At 42.9% G+C, this 21,122-nt stretch overlaps 1 protein-coding gene across 1 annotated transcript; it reads left to right on the top strand.

Moving 5' to 3' along the window:
• The first annotated feature begins 575 nt into the window (after nucleotides 1-575).
• On the top strand, nucleotides 576-19,268 carry atp6ap1lb (ATPase H+ transporting accessory protein 1 like b). The gene is made up of 7 exons (XM_086115783.1): nucleotides 576-773; nucleotides 10,841-10,878; nucleotides 11,395-11,477; nucleotides 14,778-15,016; nucleotides 15,774-15,824; nucleotides 16,520-16,763; nucleotides 17,343-19,268. The coding sequence occupies exons 1-7, from the start codon at nucleotides 640-642 to the stop codon at nucleotides 17,577-17,579; spliced, it is 1,026 nt and encodes a 341-aa protein (XP_085971909.1). The 5' UTR covers nucleotides 576-639; the 3' UTR covers nucleotides 17,580-19,268.
• Nucleotides 19,269-21,122: the final 1,854 nt, after the last annotated feature.

Here is a 21,122-nt window from a genome sequence, read left to right as displayed (position 1 = left end):
CAGCTGCTGCTGTCATCCATATTTGCAGCCTCAGTGGACAATTTCCTCCGCTGTGGGCTCACAACATCGCATAGATCAAGTGAATTAATTCTGCTCTTGTGGCAGCACGCTGGAGATCTAGGTCATGCAGTCGTGGCTCTGCTTTTTTTTTTCTTCCTCTTGTCAACATCCTCCCATCTCCCTCTGTGATCTGACCTTGACTTTCACAGCTTTTTGCGTGTGTGCTTGCTCTAGTTACTTTGTGTGTGTGTGTGTCTGTGTGTGTACGCGCGTGCGCAAACGCGTGAGGATAACATTGGGGACAGCAAAGGTATGACGGGATGTGAAATGCAGTGAGCCGCTTCCTATATGTGGGACTGGCCTGCAGCTACCTGTGTCTATACCAGAAGCAGAGTGGATGGAGAGCACAGGAGTGGATGTGGGAGGGTGAGCGGCGTGAAACAAGCAGAAGAAGAGGAGAGGAGAGGAGCGGGAGGAGGAGGGGGAGCAGCGAGGGGACTGTGACGCACGCCGGTGCCCTGTGCTCGCCGCTGATTGGCCGCGGCGAGTGCCGCTCACAAGAGCTGGGAGCCAGGCGCCGCTTGGAGAGCAGATTATGAAGCGGCGCTCCAGCAGCGGCAGTCTCCTCTCATTGCCTCAATGGCTGCGCACGCATTCCTCCTGTGTTCCATCGCCTTGCTGTCTGCTTTCAGCCGGACTGCTCTGACTCTGTCCGAGGAAGAGCTGCAGCCAGGACTCATTTACGATGAAGTGCCTGAGATCTTGGACAGAAGGTAAAGCCAACCACCTCTCCATCGCTATGAGCCCAAGAGGCGTGTGTGCGTGTATGTGTGTGTGTGTGTGTGTGTGTGTGTGTGTGTGTGTGTGTATATGCAAGGTTCATTCTTTCCTTTATATTCCTCCCCATTGTCGTCTTGCCTCTCCATCTCACCTTGGCGGCCTCCTGAATGGTGAAGGCTGCCTGTGTTTCGAGAGGGCTGCACCGCACGCCATTGTTTGCCTCGGTGTTGGGGACTGCATCAGATGCCACTCATCGATCACAGATGAGGCTGTTGTCTATGTAGAGTAGTGTGGGTCCGAAACGAGGGCGCTAAATAACGCCGCCGGCTGCGAGCGTGCAAGGGGTTGGCGAGGACATAAAAAAGGGAGGAGAGTGGGACATGGAGAGAAGGTAAACAAGCATGGGACAGGGAGGAGAGGATGCATCAGGGGTGGTCTGCTGGAGTCAATTTACCGATGCAGTCATTGAGAGAGAGTGGGAGGGAGGAGGAGTGATTCGAGGTGGAGGGGGTGACAGAGGGAGATCGGGGAAGGGAAACATAGCCAGACATGTCTGCATGTTGCAGTCCTGCGGGTCACATTCGGATCAAACGTTCAGGGGCCAACACAACTGTCACTCACAACAGTGTTACGAGGGCGACACGGAGCCGGCACCTATGGGCCTCGCTAGCTCTCAGTCACCACACACACGACCAGCGGTGTTGAACCCAAGCGATGTTCGGATTTGGAAACCAAGCCATCCTCTGCGTGATGGCCGACGACAATTAAGTAGCGCAAATGCTTCAAGTGAATGCATTTTTGCGGGATGAACAATTGACATGATTACATTTAACAAAAGGCATCTTTAAAGGGACAGATACATAATAAATAAAGGGGCACAAGAGGTCAGGACCTGCAGTGGCTGAACTGTAGAGATTTGCGCTTTGAAACTGGAGGGTCACGGTCTGAGTCTCCCTGTGGACCAAAAAAACGCAGGTCGTCGGAGAGGCAGGCTACACCTTGCCTTTGGTAGTGTAGCGCTTCAAATTGCTGACTGTCATATTGCGAGTGTGGGATGAATTCCCAGCTGATGCTTTGTCCACAATCACAATGCAGCTAACTTGCGATTACTGTAAAATATGCAACTTTTTATTTGGGGGGGGGCTAAAACAAGAATTTAAGTTGGAACAACTTTAAAATATAAAGTACTGTATTGACATTTATGGCAACAATCATAGCACAACAAAGCAAGCAAGTTGTTTGCTCCAAAACATTCATTCATTTTCCGAACCGCTTAATCCTCACAAGGGTCGCGGGGGGTGCTGGAGCCTATCCCAGCTGTCTTCGGGCAGTAGGCGGGGGACACCCTGAACTGGTTGCCAGCCAAACGCAGTGCTCCAAAACAATTTGCTGTATTGTTTGTGTTTCTATCTTTGACCTCCCACTGAACATTCGGCAAGCCTCCTCGCTGCCCATCTTCAAAACCCTCCTCAAAACTCACTTGTATTCTTTGGCATTCGACTCAGCATGACTTAGATTTGTTCTTGGTTTTACTGTTTGGTGCTTTCTACCGCCTTTATTACCGATTTGTCTTACTGTTTATTGTGCATGTTAAATTGCTCCATGTACAGCACTTTGTATGCAGCTATGGCTGTTTGAAAGTGCTCTATAAATACTGTTGACTTGACTTATTGACTTTAAGTTCAGGAACAATACATGGGACAATTATTGCTGTCCACTTTTTTTTTCTTAGTAGTGAAGTGCCAGTGAAGTAGTGAAAGCCAGATTTCAAAACTGTGAAACTTAAAATATCTTGTTGACTTGCCCAACTGAAAATGTTGTCATCAAGTTTGTTGCCTTGAAATTCTGAGCTCATCAGTTTGCATTTTTTCCCCGAGTCATATGGCTCAAAAGGGAACAAGTGCTCCAGAAAATGAAATCATGGATGGATGGTCTAAACTTACGAATGTAGAAATTAGATTTTGTTCATTTATTTTCCACTTTGGGCCTCACAATAATAACATAGTAATAATGATAATTTACATCCATTGACTTTGCTTGACGCTCTTTTTCACAGTCCGACAAGAGAAGCGCCGTTTCAGAAATGATTCGTTTCATGGCATTGCTCTCATTTTTAACTTTCACAGCCATCTGCTATGGTGGCAGAGGGCTGCATTACTTCATCTGAAGTTGAATGTAAAGTTTGATCCCATTTGCCCAGAATCAAACTTTGTCCATAACCTTAGTAATGTGATGGCTCGTTGCCTCAGATTCCCAAGTCACGGCAATGTTTTCAGCTGCGACACACTCACAACATGTTATGTAAGAGCAGCTTGTAAAGCCTCGTTTTTTTTCTGAAAACTTTCAAATAGCATCCCGCTGGCTGAAAGAGAAGTGCGCTTCAGAAGGGATTGGTGCGAGTTTTCAATATTTTCAAACATGCAGACTGTAAAAAGGCCTCTTTCATGAACTAACCAATATATTGATAAATAACAGTATTGCATGTTCATGGTGTAGTTAAACAATCTGCACATTGGATTGGAAGCTTATATGATGGTATATTAATAGTATAGTGAAACCAGTTGGAGCTTTAGTCCCTTTTATTTAAAATGTGCTGCCTTTATTTTCTGAACACTAATTCAATGCTAATATTTTTCTCGACAAAATGTGGTGACTCTGATTTTCATAGACTAAGAACTGGGCGTTTGCGCCGTTGTGGGACTGAACACAGCTGACTTTCCGGCCAATCAAAGCAGCTCCTTTCATTCCCTTTAAATTCAACACAGATGAGCATGCATGTGGTCAACATGGCAGAATAATAACGCACAAAATTGGCTCACATATATTGAAAAGTAACTGAAAAAATATCACCACTTGGGATAACCTAAAGTTGGCCACTGCAAAGTGGTCACTTGGAGACTGCCATCAATCCTCAAGTGGGTGTCTGTGTATGACAACCAACCAAACACACACACACACACCAATCGTGCTGCTGTCATGGAGGTGCCTTTAAAAATATTTTTAAGATAATGATGATAACAATTAATAATAATAAAAATAATACATTCAATTAATTGATTTCTATAATGATTTAGAGAGTTCGATGCACTTTTGTTGTTGTCATGAATGAAATACAATGACATCCACAGCGCATGTCTATGGAGCACAGAATCTGTCTGCCTGCGCCGAGATGAAATCCACCAGAATCGTATTTCACCATCTGTGCCAAAATCTAGACCGAGTTTCACCTGGTCTAAAGTGTACCGGTAATCTGTTTTCTATCACCAAATTGTCAGGTGTCCTGAGGGCATGTAATAGAAAACACCCTCAGGCCGCCGGAACACCCATCGAGCCGTTGCGCGGTCTGCCAAATTCCCAAACACAATAAACTAGGCTTGCCCCGGAAAAAAAATAAGGATGTGCAAGTTTTTACACCGAGCAATGGGCCCTAAGTGCTCAACCTCTTTTTTTGCTGTGTAGTTAGGTTGTCCGGGTGGGAGAGACAACATAGGTTCAAATCAACCCTTGAATTCATCAAACACTGTCACATTGACCTCAATATACAGTATATGTAAAGATCCAGAAACTAATGAGTCAAGTCAAAATTTGATCTCTGAGGCATATCAAGCGTTCATCAGTTTCGACACTTAACTAGCAGGAATGGATGGGTAACACCTCCGCTTAATCTGCCCTAATAAATCTATTCATAGGCCAGCCTACAGCTGTGAGGCATGGGATTAAGACTTGTTTTCGTTTCCCAATTATTTATTCCAAATGGTGCCGGTTCATAGGCCAAGAAAGAACCTGCCCAGACTAGGATTTTTGTCAATATTTTACTCCTTTTTTTTTTTTTTAAATGAATACAACTGTTGGGTTTTAGTGATCGACTCTACATGAGCCACATGACGCAAACATCGCTTGTCCTTCCAATAAATTTCAACTTCGACTGCAGCTTCACTCTGTGTTGACTAGTCAAATACATGTACCTGTATATTCCATCCATCCATTTTCCGAACCGCTGAATCCTCACTAGGGTCGCGGGGGGTGCTGGAGCCTATCCCAGCCATCTTCGGGCAGTAGGCGGGGGACACCCTGAACCGGTTGCCAGCCAATCGCAGGGCACATAGAGACGAACAACCATGCGCGCTCACCCTCACAACTAGGGACAATTTAGTGTGTTCAATCAGCCTGCCATGCATGTTTTTGGAACGTGGGAGGAAACCGGAGCACCTGGAGAAAACCCACGCAGGCCCGGGGAGAACATGCAAACTCCACACAGGGAGGCCGGAGCTGGAATTGAACCCGGTACCTCTGCACTGTGAAGTCGATGTGCTAACCACTGGACTACCGGGCCGCCCGTACCTGTATATTGAAATGTGATAATGTATTGTCCGCAAAATTGATGTTTTTAGATTCATCGATACAAGCTATACAGTATACAGCTCGGTTACTGTCTTTTGCTCAAAAGCTAAATAAAATAGACATTCATGTAATTAACTAAACATCGTTTAATGGTAACTCGACTTTATGCGCCATGAAGTGATGGGCAAATGATGCAGAGAACTTGATACGACAGTGTGTTCTGTTGCACCAAATACTGGCACACCACTGAGATGGCATTCGGCCATCCTCAGAAAGCCAGGTTGTTCTTCACCAAAATAGGTCCGAAGACTCTGCTGCAGTGCCCCACCAGATCCAGTAAATGCCAGCGTTTGATGTTTTCTATTTGATATTTAAGACAGAGTAGTTGTTACGGTCGAGCTTTTGACCTAATTTCTTCAGGCAACCATGGGGAAAAATGATCAATTACTCAGTGATAGGCAATGGCAAGAAATTTGGATTACATTGCCGTAGGAACGGAAGGAGCCCTGTTTTTAAGTCACAAAGTAGATGAGAGGGAATGTTTACTGGTTGTAGCCAATTTGTTGTACATTTTTTAAGTACACCTACATCATCTACTTTGAAGGAAATCGTGCAAATTAAATAGAATCAATTCAAATATTTTTTTCAAAACCTCTCTGTTTCAGTAAATTACCCCTACAATACTATATTTTAGTATTTTATTGTCCATATAGCTGTACTTGGAGAGCTAGATATTATTCGAGGTGGTACCGAGTATAAAAAGTCTGAGAACAAATTTCTAACAATCCATTAATCGCCTGTTTTTGCCCTCTGGTCATCACGTGCGTGACAAATGTCAGTTGTCAGTCAGATGTGAATACGCATGTTTGTACTGTTTCATACATTGCTGCTCAAAAACAAAAAGCAATAACATGAACATGTATGTGACGGTGGCCTTCTCGATAAGTAGTCCCCCGCAGTGCTTTGTGTTCAATTCATGACAACCTCATGACATCAGGCGGCACATTGGCGGGCATGTTCAAATTGAAGAGACATACCAGGAGAGAGTGAGGTGAGCCAAAGGGGTGGCGTTGATTATATAAAAGGGCATGTTCGGCACTCAGGCACCGTGTGACAGGCTCGGCCAATGACGCGGCCTCAGCAGTCCCAGCTTGCTGACCTCACCAAACTGGCACAAGAACAAACGCGAGTGCTTTAGCTAGCACTTGCGCACTCCTCTGGTCCCTTTCGGCCAGCTGAGGCCTGACGAGGTGAGATGGATGGAGCTCCGGTTGTGTTGCATGTGCAAGAACTATGTCTTATTTTGTTTTCTTTCTTCTCTTTTTGCCCCCCCCCCACCCCCTTCCCTCTGTGCAGCTTTTCCTTGACTGAGATAAGAGCTATTCGTACTGCAGTTAAGCAGTCATCAAGTTTTGACATTTTAGCAACTTGCTGTCCATTGTCACCTTTGACTTTCAGCAATTATTTCAAATAAACAGCCTTTTTACCAGCTCAAAAACATATCCAGACTGTGGGCTTGCACGCTCAGAGCGGACCAGGAGAAACTTAGCCATGCGTTTATCTCCATTAGACTTCATTATTGTAATGGTCTTCTTAGTGGAAAGAGCTGAATTCATTAACGAAATGCTGATAGAATATAAACCCACCAGTGATCTGGGATCTATCAACTTGGGTCAATTAGTGGAGCCCCGAGTTTAAAGGAAACACAGTGAAGCTGCATTTAGCTGTTATGCTGCATACAAATGGAATAACATGACAACAGAAGTGAAGTCAGCCCCAAGTGTAAATTCTTTTAAATCCAGGTTAAAAACTGTGCTTTCTTTCACCAGACCTTTGATGAAGGCCCTCTAAACAATTTGAAATATTTCTTTTCTTTTCGTCATTTTACAACTTTTATTTCTTTACTTTTAAACATTCTGTTAATTTTTGTCCTTTAATCCTACTTTTGCTTTCTCTGCTTTGCTTCTAAATGTCATTAACTGTTGTGTTTGAAAATGCTTTTGGATGTTGTGCTTTTGCTTGTGTGAATAAGTGTCTAAAACATGCGAGATGAGCAAAAGTGCTTTGCCTTGCTTTTCCCAGTCAAAATATAGGGCCTACATTTTGAAAGTTATCAAGGCTCGAAATAAGCGGCTTCACATCAGTTTTTTTTTTTTTTTTTTTGCATTTTGTGCCTCATCAAATCATATTACATAGCCATACTGAGAAAATAAGGTTCGGTGGGCCGGCTGTCACATACCGCGGGTAGTCGAGGGTTGAGGGACGCTTGGTGCCACTTACGTCGCGGTAACTGGTTAGCAACAAGCTTCGGTTAGCTATTAGTGAACCTAAACATTTTGTAGGGTTGCTTCGTTAACCTGCGTGGTGGCGAAGAAGTTACATGTCTGACAAGTATCTTTCTCACGAAGGGATGATGAGAAAAGATGGTGAAGCCAATAGCTAAGCTAACTTAGTATTGACAATGCTTGGACGGTTAACACAAAATTAAATGCTTTGAGCATCTGGCGGGAACCGTGTTAAAGTGGAAAGCATCTAACTTTGAACAGCAAAATAGCAGGCAAATGAATAAGCATTTGGAGAGAAAATCATACACGCTAACCAGACCGAGAAATGAATTGAGTTTCGTTTTGATGTAGTGTGAGCCAGGAGGAGTGGCCAAAAGATGAAAAGTATATTAATACAGTATGAAATACTTATATCAGTAATGTTATTCACAATAGAGCCCTGAGTTTTAATTTTGACTTTTGCATCCAACATACGCACAATAAATTCTTTCAAAAATTGCATTATTATAAAATTGCAGTCGTTTTTTTCATCAATTTATCTTTGCTTTTAGACAAGAAAATATGGTTTGCTGCTATACACAATGTGAATTTTTGATGTTAAAACTTTTGATTATAGAAAAAAATTAAACTCACGGTTTATTTGGTCATTGCCATATTTTTATTGTTTAATAAACGGTTGCTTCATGTCCCTGGGATTAACAAAGAAAGTCCACAAATTAGAGGTTTGCTCCTTAAATGAAATCATTGATTGGCAAAACTGTTCCACCAAGACAAATCAATATTTGGAGCCTTGGTAAATTCTCATTTTGAATCAGTTCAGAAGCCGAAATGTAGGTCGGCCTCAGTTAGCATGTTAGCAAGTTTGTCTGATTATTTTACTCACGAGGCGTGGCTACATCATCATGAGTGATCCATGACATTTTCACGAGTGGTTTATGTGGAGAGAATGTGCAACATAAATAAAAGTTGGATTTCAAGTTCTATGTCACCAAAAGTTAAACAAGCTAGGCTCGTATTATTAGTCGTTGTCCAGTATGATTCAACCGGTGAATGTAGGTCGGGGGCTTGTTCAGGAAAGAAAGGACATGGCCATACCTGGATATGTACTGGCCAGGTTTCATTTATTAACTGTTGAATTGGGGCTCAAACTGGTCAGTTAGCACTTGCAGTCTCCAGCATACTGCAGAATCTGACTTCATTAATCTTCGTTTTGCTTGTGGCCTTTGTCTCTCCGCGGTCAGACTCCAGTTGACCTGGCCACTAATCCTAATCCACCTGGCACCCATCTATATAACACTGCTCAGGTGGAAACTGCACCAGATGGGTGGATACCTGCTCCAGACTGCTGAGACTATTTTATAAATATCTCTGGCAAACTGCAGTACTGTGTGCAGTTCTTTCAGAAGGGAAGCCATGATTCCACCTTGGTTTGGATCTTTTTGTAAAAACCCGCTTGTAATCTTCCATACACATGCATGGTGTGAATTATGAACAGACACAAAAACTTCAGTCTTCTGCTACAAAGCAAAAAACATCAACAATACAATATCAGGGGAAACTATTAGAACTTTATTGCAGCTATGTAGAGACACTGTAAATTGTAGTAGGTGTATGCATATTTATGTTGGTCTCATTTTTCACATCAAAAAATCTATTTGCAGGGAGATTTATTTCATGTGTATGTGATGGGAAATCCTGTCATCTGCATCTGAGGCACTGTGCACAGCCAGAAAGGAAAAAAAAAAAACCTTTGGGCAACAACCACCACCTCAGAAAGGGGCTGAACATCTCATTGACGTCAAGAGATTTTCTTCTCCACAAATGTGGCTAAAACCCAACCCAACTGCTTCAAATTCTCAGCTTGACTGGCTCACAGCAATGGATAAATGTGGCAAGTCACTGCGCTAAAAAACATTTAGGGCAAATTTCGGGTTGGATGTACCCTTTCCCTGCTTTGTGCACCAAGTAGGTTTGACAGTAAGTCACCACATGTGATAAAAGTATTATTTTTAATAGTCAAATCATTGTTAGATTTTTTTATTATTCTTATTAATTAAGGAATCAAATAAAACCTTTGTTTTCCATTGCTACAGTAATAAACTGGACGTCTTGTCAAATTGACAGTGCAGAAAACGCACAAACTAATAGACTTGGATTCAGTTATTGGTTTGGTCCATAACATGTCAGAAAATAGACAAAAAAAAATTCTGCAAAGGAAATTTGAAAATGTTTTTGCTCAACAAGGTCTCTAAATGATTCATTCACTAAAAAAAGTTGTCAATTAATTTGGTTATCGATTAGCTGTCTGTTAATCGATTCATTTTTGCACAGTCAAACATGCTAACATTCTCTGACAACAGCAGGTGACCATTGAATAACGTTTGAGTGCTTCAACTCGACATGAATATTTACTCCATCGTGTATTGATTCCATATGTCTCATTTTATCTCACAGCATTTATGCACATCTCAAGTTTCTTGTTTGCTGTCATGAGGCGACATGAATAAACAATTCAACTGGAAAATAAGTGTGTCACAGAGGGTGGACTGAAGCTGTCATGCTACCTGCGAAAGATCTTTAAGACGTTAATTAAAACAAGCTACGATCACCAACGAACCAGCAAAGAGCACAGAGTTAAAGCAAAGCATCCCGACAAGTAGATCAGGCCCATCCAGTGCCGCCCAGTAAGCCAATTTCCTCCGTGTGACGTCTTTCACAGGACGGTTACAAGGAACAGGATAAGCTTGACTGAGGTGGTGCAGGATTGTTTTAGCGGGAATGTGGAGCAACTGCAATATTGACGGGTTGAAAGAAAGCGTCAGATTGTGAAGTCATAATTGGAGTTTGAATGTGCAGAATACATTAGTGGCGCTTCAAATGTTGTCACTGGGTTTGATCATGACCACTGATTCCTTCACGATACTTGCACATTGTGTGCATACACATTATCGACGTTTAAGGGGCAGGTGCTCAAGGCCAAAAAAATGAGGCAACCTTTGTGAAAATTATTCACACAATTATGACAGTAGTCGATGTATGTAAGAATGAATTTCTGTTGACACTATGAACACAGTCAGTAAACCTATCTACAAAGTAGGTGAAGGTGAAGCTAGAGTAAAAGTCTACACACCCCAGTTCAAATCTCATTTGCTTGTGTGCACTGCGGATAACTCGACTAAATACCCGTCTAATATCCAGACATTTTTGAGGGAAATTGATGACAGAGAGGGTATATTGTTTGCATTTTGTGAATTCAGGAAAAAAATGGGCTCAGGCAGAGTGCAGTTTTTCTCACCCAGGGCAAAAGTAGCGCCACCAGGAGGCTATCTGTGCACATGCCTGATTGCGGAGCATTATTTTCAATGACTTCTCATTGTCTCATTTCCTGCGGTGTGCTCAGAATCTCATGTTGTCTTGTCTTTTTTGCTCCACAGCAGAGAGAACCCCAAACAAGCCACAAGAGTCACATCAAGTAAGTGAGTGACAAACATGGGCTGATGGAAGGCCTGATTCAATCAAGCCGCCCATGCTGACAAATGCTTTTTTACTCCTGACGCACATCTTTGTGTCACTGTAATGCAAACAGAAGTGAGAACCGTGTTATTTTATGCGCCTCCCAAATCTGGCAGATGTTACTGTTTAGATGGTTTGACAAAAAGACAGATTAACACTGCTCCAATTTGGGCAATCTTGTGATGCAACGAAATGTGGATGTTTGTAGATACTGAATAATGTGCCAAGAAAAAAAAAAAAAAAAAAACGCTGGTGAGTCACAGGGATGACGCAAAACAACTGGAAATAGAGCGACGCTTGAGCGCAGAGGTGTAGGCAGGATCTATTTGTGCATGTGTGTGTCAGTGGCATGCGTGTGTGTTTGTGTGAAAGGGGCTGAACTTTTATGATTGCATTGCAATCTGCACAGCAGCATTGGGATCATCTTAATGTGTATTCCGATGTAACCTTTCGCTGCCAAATCATGTGTTTTCAGGTCAGGATGGAGAGTATGGCTTAGAAAGCGAAGAGGTTATTTTGACGCCTGAAGATGAAAACCCACTCAGGAGAATCCTGCAGGTATGCACGCACACTGCCTGCCTGCCATTGTGTCTTCATCTGCACTTCGGACTCGTGCAGCCGCATCTTATATGCGCATGAAAACCAAATAAAGCACTCTGCCGCTGTGAGTGACCTTGGATGGGAGAATTTTCCTTGGTGTCACATTCACTGGAGGAACATCTTTGCCTGCCACACACACGCACGCACATGCGGCACCATTCTAAATGACACATCTGTGTGGCCATATGCTCCTGCTTCATATAGATTAAAGGATTTGATGTAGTCTCTGCTTTTTAAATAGTGCATTCACAAAGGTGGCATGAAAAACAAGATGAAACCTTGCAACCCTTAGTCACCCCGTAATTCGTAGATAAAGACAGAAAAGCCACTCAGAGTAAATGTCTTACAAAACAGTGCTGGATTTCGCACAAAAGCCTTCCAATGCGATGTAGCCTCTAAGCAAAGAGATGGAGGAGCTCTTGGTAGCATACAGGGTGCCGTACATCATGTTTTTCTCACAGCGCACATCTGCTCCAGACTGATACAAATCCAACTCTGATTACATTACTCTCACTTTGTGGTTAGGATTCCAGCTATGTTAAAGGTCAAGAATGATTAAATATAATGATAAATCAGAACTAAGTTGATAAATAGAGAAAGGTATATAAATATCCATTATGAATTTAAGAGAAAATTGACACAAGAGTGTCAGGGTGTGGAAGTATATAATCCCGATACAAACCAAAAGTTGTAAAAATATCACGGTTAAGGGTAAAGTATGAGCCTTAATGGAGACTTCTTTCCTCTTACTTTTCTGATTGATATAAAAATGATTTATTAGATACAATCACATAACGGGGTAGGACTAGATAAGTTTTTTACTTCTTCCTACTCCCTTGAACATAATAATGAAGTAAACTGGGCCAACCATCTTTTGAGCATTACTTAGAGCTAAAACCATTTCAAGCACACTTCTGTAAATTTTTTTTTAACACAATCCACCCAGATTCATAGTTAGACCCATAGCAATGCATTTAACAATGAAAAGGCTTTTGTTCAGAAATCTCCATCGTTTGACGCTATTTACAGAATGCTGAGTGCCGGTCAGCAATTGTACTGCATTGTTGATTGTCCCGCTATCTGCTCTTAGCCATTGTTATTGAGTTATTCGGCGAAATGCCTCAGTACTGTGTGGCGATGCACTGTTCACATTCAGGCTGACACTTAGTTTGAGTGGCCAAAAGAGAAGAATAGGGAACGTAAGGTGACGAATTGTAAAGAAAACAGTTTCATTCTCACAAAGCGAATGAATTTCACGCCAGTGTCGATGTGCATTCTTGTTACAAGCACTTCTAAGAACTCTGTTTTCTCATCCAGATTTGCAAAAAAGGTGGGTGTCAATCAATGAATAATTCTGGCTGTTAATTATGAAAACATTTGATTCAAAGTATTATACATGGATGTAATCTTGTCTGAAAAGATTTCAAACTATGTCAGTGCATAGAGGGAATCATCTTTAATGGTTTGCAACTAACAATATCTGCCCATATAATGTGAAGAGTGGCCGAAAACTCAACAGAACTACCTTAGCAATGACAATGTAGGACACCAACACAATATAATGTGTGCTCTCAGTGCTGGCAGGAATACATGGACCAAGTAGGTAATCCCACCGTGCGCAATTTACAGCACGACACAGTATTGAGTTGGAAACAATAACGTACTGTATACATACATGTATGGGCCAATAACATCTCAGCAACAATCTCCTCTTGCTCTTCCTGTAACTCTTCAAACATCTGGATCCCCTCAGATAAGTTTCAAACGTCACTTTGCAAATCGATTTATGATTGGTTTTGTACACTTTCCATTGAGAGCTCCGCTATTGTTGTCTCAAAGTGACGTCACACGTCTGAGTTTGTCACTTGTCGAATTTAAGAAATAGAAATGATTTGTTCATGCTTTATTTAATGTCCATTCTGTTAATTACTTTACCTGTGACATAAAAATGTTTCATTTGTGATTTTTCTAAAATGACTAAACAGTTCACCTTTAATCACCTGTTGAAACCAAATCGACTTATCGCAGTTCATTCATTGCCCAAAATACAAGTAGGCCATGCACAAACATTTTAGAACAAGGCCGACTTTCTCAACTCTCAAAGGATTCTTTACGATCTTACATCATGGAATTGTGGATTGCAATTAAGATTTTAGTTTAACAGTATCACACATGTTTTGTAATTCAATCATCTAGTTTAAGTACAATTCAATCAAATGGGTAACAATTGGATTACTGACTGTACAGTGCAAGAATAATTCACTTACTGTCTCCCCCTAGTGGACAAATTGTAGTGGAGCAGCGTTTCTGCTTGACAGCAAGGGAAACATTTTACGAGGCATGATGTGAGACTCTAAACAATTTATATCACGATGCAAATCTCCGTGTAGGAATACATTTTAAATTGTGTATGAAATGCGTTTTACCCTTCAAAAAAAATAAAGTAAAATAAAATATAAACAACAAACGGATCGCATGAATTGCAGTCAACATTTGAAGTGGTTGCTCACCACTGACACTTATTTTACCGTGGCAAAGTATTCCTGGGACATAATAAAGCCAGTTCCTGCCAATGTGCGATTCCTTTCGTCCATTTTTCAACTGTTGGTACTGGTGGTCGGAAGATTGAAAAATAATAATAAACTGGCGAACAGCTCATTAGATAACAGAGTTGCAGTTACATTGCTTCTGGCTTATTAACCTTTGCTCTGTGGACCGGCACGAACAAATCTACTAACATATCGTCGTCAAAATAAAATAGACGCGGATTATTAAATGTATTAATGGATGCAGATTGCTACAGATGTGCTTTGCTCGTCCAATTTGGGCTTGCTCTGACCAAGCAGTCAGAGGATGCAAAGTTTATCATCGGCCACTTAGATGGCCCTGGGAGATGGATATGAATTCCGCTCGGTTAAAGAAACAGTCCCATTGTTGATTTAGCGGTTCATTGGCCAGCACAGCTGATTTTGAAGGCGCTGGGCAGATTACACGGAGATGGTAGCACAAAGAGGCTGAAATTTGATTGCCCCCCCCTAAAAAAATCCATCATGCGCTTAGCAGGAAATGGAGAGAAAATTCTGTTGGGATTAAGTGAAAATAATTTTTGGAATGAATATAAAAATGTATAATAGGTTGTAATATGAGGCCAGCTAAGAAGGCCTTGCTGGCGCTATATACACGTGGTCTGGCGTTTCAACCTCAGGGAAGTTGAACTAAATGAACTGTCTTCTATGCCACTCTTTTATTTTCTCCCAGCCCTTCAAGTGGCATCATGCAGGAATGTCTCACAACAAGAGGAAGCTGCTCCAGTCGCCGATGGGACCGTACGGCCCCCTGAGCGTGTCCTACAACGGCAAGACGTGCATTCTCTTCAAGGCAAAGCGCCTGGCCATCCGCTACAAGAACCACACCTTCATTGACCTGACTGAGAGAGTGTTCAATGCCAACTCACCTGTGGACACCAAAGGCTCGGTCTGCACCAAAGAGAAGGCCACGTAAGTAACCACAACTACAGCCATGTTGTTGTGCTACTTCCTTGTGGTCCATTTCTTTGTCATTTCTTACGTGCAAATTAAGTATCGAGTACAGGAGGCACTGCTGCATAAGATGACAATCAAAACTGTGTCAGATGACAATCAAAACGTTATTGAATGAATCCATGATCAGCTTATGACAATTTCTTTGAAACTGCAACATTTGTGAAACATTTCTTGTTGTTGGCAATGATTTCAGCTAGGGATCGGTGTGCCTAATGTGGTCAGTGAGCATATTTGTTTCAAGGTTACTTTTGACTCGATTGCAATACCTTTTATCTATATCACTATGTGCAAAAACAATGAGATTAAAAGCAGCTCGTTCTCCAGTTGAGACAAGTACAGTATATAGAATATAAAATTTTAAAAATGAAAAGAACGTCAGGATAAATAAAATGCCAGAAGATAAAGAAGAGAACTGTCGTCTTAGTAGTATCGGAAAGTATTTGGATATTGCCCAGTGTTCCAAGATTGACTATTGTGTAGAAGCTGGAAAAAAAGAAACAGGGGTTAGGGTCAGGGAGGGCTCAGTGCATGTGTGAGCTTAGGGTGGTAATGGCTTTGAGGAGGGGAAGGGAAGAAAACATTTGTTGAGTCCGTTTCATACTTTTTATGATACACAAGTAACGGCTCCCTGAGGGCAGGAGGTCAACAGGTCACAGCCAGAATGTTGTTTGACTCCAGGCCTGAATGATGTTTTAATGTTGTTTTTCTACAGGCTTTCGTTAAAATTTGGTGACGTGGAAGACTTGCGAGGTCTGGTGATCAGGTACCTATTGAATTAGTTTTCAACAATCAGCACCTTTTACTGAATGCACATTTCCCCTTGATCTGAATTTGTCAACCTGGAGTTAAAAAGCACTGCTCACAGAATGCAGGCAACATTTGGAAATCCGGGAAATACTACATAAGAACCTCATTGTGTTCATTCATTCATTTTCCGATCCGCTTTATCCTCACAAGGGTCGCGGGGGGTGCTGGAGCCTATCCCAGCCGTCTTCGGCTGGGATAGGCCATTAACACCCTGAACTGGTTGCCAGCCAATCGCAGGGCACACAGAGACAAACAACCATCCGCGCTCACACTCGCAACTAGGGACAATTTAGTCTTCAATCAGCCTGCCATGCATGTTTTTGGAATGTGGGAGGAAACCGGAGTACCCGGAGAAAACCCACGCAGGCCCGGGGAGAACATGCAAATTCCACACAGGGAGGCCGGAGAGCGCGTCGACCTCTGCAGTGTGAGGTCGACTTGCTAACCACTGGTCCACCGTGCCGCCCACCTCATTGTATGCAGACAGAAAATCCTGAGCCCAGACTTCATGGCATTGCCATCATGTAGCATGTTTCCTCTTAATATATTCCAATTGTGTCAAATAGTCACGCAGAATCTGCAACAAAACTATTATTCCTTTCCCTGAGTTCAATTTCTGAAACAGGATATTATGTACGCCTTCTGCCCCAGGCTTCAGATGTCAAACACCTTCTACGAAGCAGCAGGTCAAAACTGGTTCACGCTAGACAGTGTGCATATCCACTACAACTGGACGCAGGAGGCCACGTTCAACGCCAGCGAGGTTTACGCCCCAGCCACGTCGTCCTACCACTGCCAGCACGTCAGCAGTCTGCACAAATATGACACTCTGCTGGTGCCCAGCTCCCACACCGACACGTCAGCCAACTGGCACATTACTTTCACAGATTTCCAGGTACAATCTCATAAAGGGGACGCAGGTGTTGTAACCTCAGGCTACTTTCCTTAGACAAGCAGAGGCTGGTCTCGCTGATCCCGTGTTGAGAAAAATTAAAATCACACCACAACTCTTTTAGCATGTAGCCTTCTGTTGAATGCGTAGTGTGAATGCCTTTGATCTATATCATGACTCACTTTATACACTTGTGTAACTAAAACAACATAAATCAGGTAGAATTAATCAGCATTGTTACTTTTAAGACCGCACCCTGATGGCTATGAATTTGCTTTTCACGGTCAAGCCTCGTTGGTTTCTGAAATATTCATAGTTCAGGATGATGGTAGTACTCTCTCCTACTGCAACTTATTTCGTTTGATGCCATTTTGTACTTTGCATGTCTGTGTTTGCCAGCCATTTCCTTTGGTGTACCATCAGTCTGTTATAGCGTACGTTTGGCAGTCTGTTGGCCTGTCTGTACTCAGTGTGCTTGGCCATCTGCTAGGCTGTCTCAACCTGTGTGCGCTAAACCCAGTAAGAGCCACTTGTCCCCCTTGAATTCAGCCTCATCTCTCAGATTTCTGCCTTCTCTTGCAGATTCAGGCCTTCAACGTGCAGTCGGACAAGTTTGCGTCGGCCAGTGACTGCGCCACTTTCTTGACGCCGGCCATCCTCATGGGCTTGGTGACGTCACTGATCCTGCTCCTGGTCCTGGCCTACGCCCTGCACATGGTGGTCCACCTCAAGCACATTGACCGCTATGAGGAGCACAAGGCAACTGTCTACTTCCCCCGGAGTCCAGAGGCTGAACTGCCGGACAAGAACAGCCTTTGAGGAAAGAGGACAGGCGCAAAGAGAGGAAAAGCAAGCCTGTGGCAGAAAGCAAGTCATGGAAAAAGTATCCTCCACAGAGTATTTCTTCAACAAAATGCCTGTTCACATGAAAACCTTGTAAATCACTTGTAAGTAAATGCGGGATACTCTTCCCTCATTGACTTGTATCTTGGCATCCATTGTCCGGATGCTCAAGCCTCTCCTGGGCCGACAGTTCATGATCCAAATGTCAAAAGGTCAAGGAGAGTCCTGAGGCCCTGAGGGGCAACAGCGGCCTTTACCCCAGCCAGCCATGCGACCCTTACCGGGCTATCTGTCACTGACACAGCTAACATCAGATGCTCTCAATTTAGATGCAAGTAACACATGGGTCACTCACAACTGTCATACCACAAGCTTCCGCCAGTCATCATCTTTCCAGATTTCTCTAAGGTATCCATCGTCCTACTGCTGCAACAACTATAAGCTTCAAACAGCCAGTTTTAGCACTGGAATAGTCCTGTTAGCTGCATGCCGTGAAAAAGCTGGGCAATTTGAGCGAGTGCAGCGTTTCCTGATAATCTGAAAGTGTTGCATGAAGTGCAGTTTAAAATAAGCAAGCAAGGCACAAAGCAAAAGGAGCCTGAGAAGCTTCCGGGTTCCAAGAGAATGGGAAAGCAAGGAAATTCTGGTCTAGCATCTGGCTGGAGTGAACGGCCCTTCTGAGCCTTCCATGTCTTTCATGCCGTCCCTAAACAAGACTGCTGCTTGGGATTTAACTGTGAAATGGCCTATTACGGACCAGATGGATGTAGATGAGTGGCGAGCGGTTCTACAAACTAGCACAACATTGGTTAGTAGCAAAAGCACTGACCAGAAGACTTAAAAACTATACGAAGGACAATGGTGCAAAAGACATCCCGCCTGAGGACGACACAAGTATGCATCTCTCCGGTGAAATGGCTCTTTGAGAGTCAAGATTTTGGACAAGACACTGGGTGTGACTGCCAACGTGAAGCTTCAGAGGTGTTGCCATTAAAAATATGCTGAGTGAGATATTGTGTAAAAGAGCTAACCATTTCAGCTATGTACAAAACAAAGACATGTACAGAAGTGTCTTTTTTTCTTTTTCTTTTCATCTTTTCTTTTCTATACAATGTAAAACTTACTGGTACAGGACAACGATGCTCAAACTCCGAAAGAAAAGGATAAATATCCGCATCTCTTTACAACAGCTGTTTAATTCTAATATTAGAACCAAAATTACATGATGTTGTGCAAACAGATGAGGATTGGTGTTATGATTATTTTCCCCCTTCCTGCATATGTCTGACTTTGTTTAAAGATGGGTTCTGATGAAGTCAAGTGCAGTCAATCTAACTGTAACTGTAAATCCAAATTCCTGCCATAGAGAAAAAATACACGATGGAATGCCATCCAGCACCTGGGATTTATTGATGCCACGATTATGCCAGAAGCCACACTAGCAACAATAACAGCATCAGTAAGTCATTACCATTGATTAAAAAAAAAAAAGTCTCAGCATGACAATAAGTAGATATCTTAACATTCAATATGGCAGTTCTGTCAATCTGTAGCAGTGTCAAATGTGTTCTTTGGTCATAAGTGTATCCTACAAACTACGAAATGAGTGCGGGTAGTTTGTCCGAGGACCAACTGATTGAACAATAAATGATATTTAGTGGAGAATTTGTGCTGCGTTAATATATGGACGAGTACATTTACAAACATGAATAATATTCGTTTTAGATTCAATTGTCACGTGGAAAGGACAAAAATATTAGCCTAACCCAGGCATGTCAAGCTCCGGGCCTGGAGGGCCAATGTCCTGCCTGTTTTCCAGCTTGGCTGCAACACACCTGATTCAGATGATCAGGTCATCAGCCAGCTCTGAAGCAGCTTTAGAACGATCCTGATGATTTGAATCAGGTGTGTTGCTCTTGGGAGAGCTGGAAAACAGGCAGGACAGCGGCCCTTGAGGACCGACTTTGGACACCCCTGGTCTAACCATACATGAGAAAGAAAGCTGTAATTTCATATCATAACCAGTAGAAGTCAGAATAGGATTGTCTTGCAATGAGAGAAAAGATGCACTTGCAGTGAAATTAGTGGTTGAGGAGTGTCTACTTTTTTGCCACAAACGGAACCATCGGAACTGCACGGGTACATATTTTATATTCTTTATAATTATACGTTTCTCTTACCACATGGGACTAAATTGTTGTAATTTACCTCAATTAACGTTAAAATGCATGTTGAATAACTAACCATTTGCTTTTGGGTGGTGTGATATTACAGGACATCCTCTAGATGTCAGTATTTAATTGCCTAAGAATCGTCTGACATGGTATGCCAGGCCAGTCGAGGACTAAAGTGACCCCATTCAAATGCTGACTTGATTGAAAACACGTGTCAATAAGAAATGTACATCAACAAATATTTCAGGAAGACTACAAATGAATAATCACGATTGTTCATGATGACCCCAAAACATCAATCAGTGAGTCGTGCTGAATGCTCATCTCTCCCATTGCAGAACTCTGGCGTCAGGCTGTTGAGAGAGCTCAAAGCTGCCGATTGGGCACTTTGTGGCAGTGGTCTGAGCACAGACAGATAGGCCCGCCTGTTTTATATGTAAAGCTGCCAGTCAGAAAGAAGAGCCCTGCAGGGCTCTCCATACGGCTCCTTTGTTACAGCCAAACTGAGATGGGGAGCCTCTAAATAAGCCGCTTTGCATTGTGGGAGTTCAAGAGCCCAGAAGGAGAGTTTATTGAGTGCAACCTTCACAAGAATCTCATTTTCACATTTTTTTACACATCAGTTAAAAAAATGTTAGTGTGTGTGTGTGTATATGTATTTGTGTGTAACGGAGTGAGACTGCCACAATCAGTACTGACTCCCGTCTCACACACACATACATATATATATATATACACACACATACACATTTATATTATTAATCCTTGTCTCACCCATCAGGTGGTGTCCGTCCCCCATTCAGCTCGGGTATTCTACCAGAGGCCAGGAAGCTTGAGGATTCTGCGCAGTATCGTTGCTGTTCCCAACACTGCGCTTTTCTGCACTGAGATGTCCGATGTTGTTTCCGGGATCTGTTGCAACCACTCATGTAGTTTGGGGGTCACTGCCCCGAGTGCTCCGACCACCACAGGCACGACTGTCACCTTTACCTTCCAGGCTCTCTCCAGCTCCTCTCTGAGCCCTTGGTATTTCTCGAGTTTCTCGTGTTCCTTCTTTCTGATGTTTCCATCACTTGGGACCGCTACATCCACGACAACGGCTTTCCTCTGCCCTTTATCTATGATCACGATATCCGGTTGGTTTACCATTAACATCTTGTCAGTCTGGATCTGGAAGTCCCACAGGATCTTCGCTCGGTCATTCTCCACCACCTTTTGGAGGTGTTTCCCATTTTGACCTTGGGGTTTCCAGTCCATACTCCACACAGATGTTTCGGTAGACTATGCCAGCCACCTGGTTATGGCGTTCCATGTAGGCTTTCCCTGCCAGCATCTTACACCCTGC

This window comes from Hippocampus guttulatus, chromosome 1, assembly GCF_054856545.1.
Source record: "Hippocampus guttulatus isolate MCC_2025c chromosome 1, RoL_Hgut_1.0, whole genome shotgun sequence".
In the NCBI taxonomy this organism is placed as follows: Eukaryota; Metazoa; Chordata; class Actinopteri; order Syngnathiformes; family Syngnathidae; genus Hippocampus; species Hippocampus guttulatus.
This window is presented reverse-complemented; position numbering and strand designations above follow the sequence as displayed.

What these genes read in the sequence shown, in the direction of transcription:
- atp6ap1lb (XM_086115783.1), top strand. Translation starts at nt 640, where the DNA reads ATGGCTGCGCACGCATTCCTCCTGTGTTCCATCGCCTTGCTGTCTGCT. An exon ending in TTGCGAGGTCTGGTGATCAG is followed by an intron (nt 15,825 to 16,519) that starts GTACCTATTGAA and finishes CTTCTGCCCCAG; the next exon opens with GCTTCAGATGTCAAACACCT. An exon ending in TTACTTTCACAGATTTCCAG is followed by an intron (nt 16,764 to 17,342) that starts GTACAATCTCAT and finishes CTTCTCTTGCAG; the next exon opens with ATTCAGGCCTTCAACGTGCA.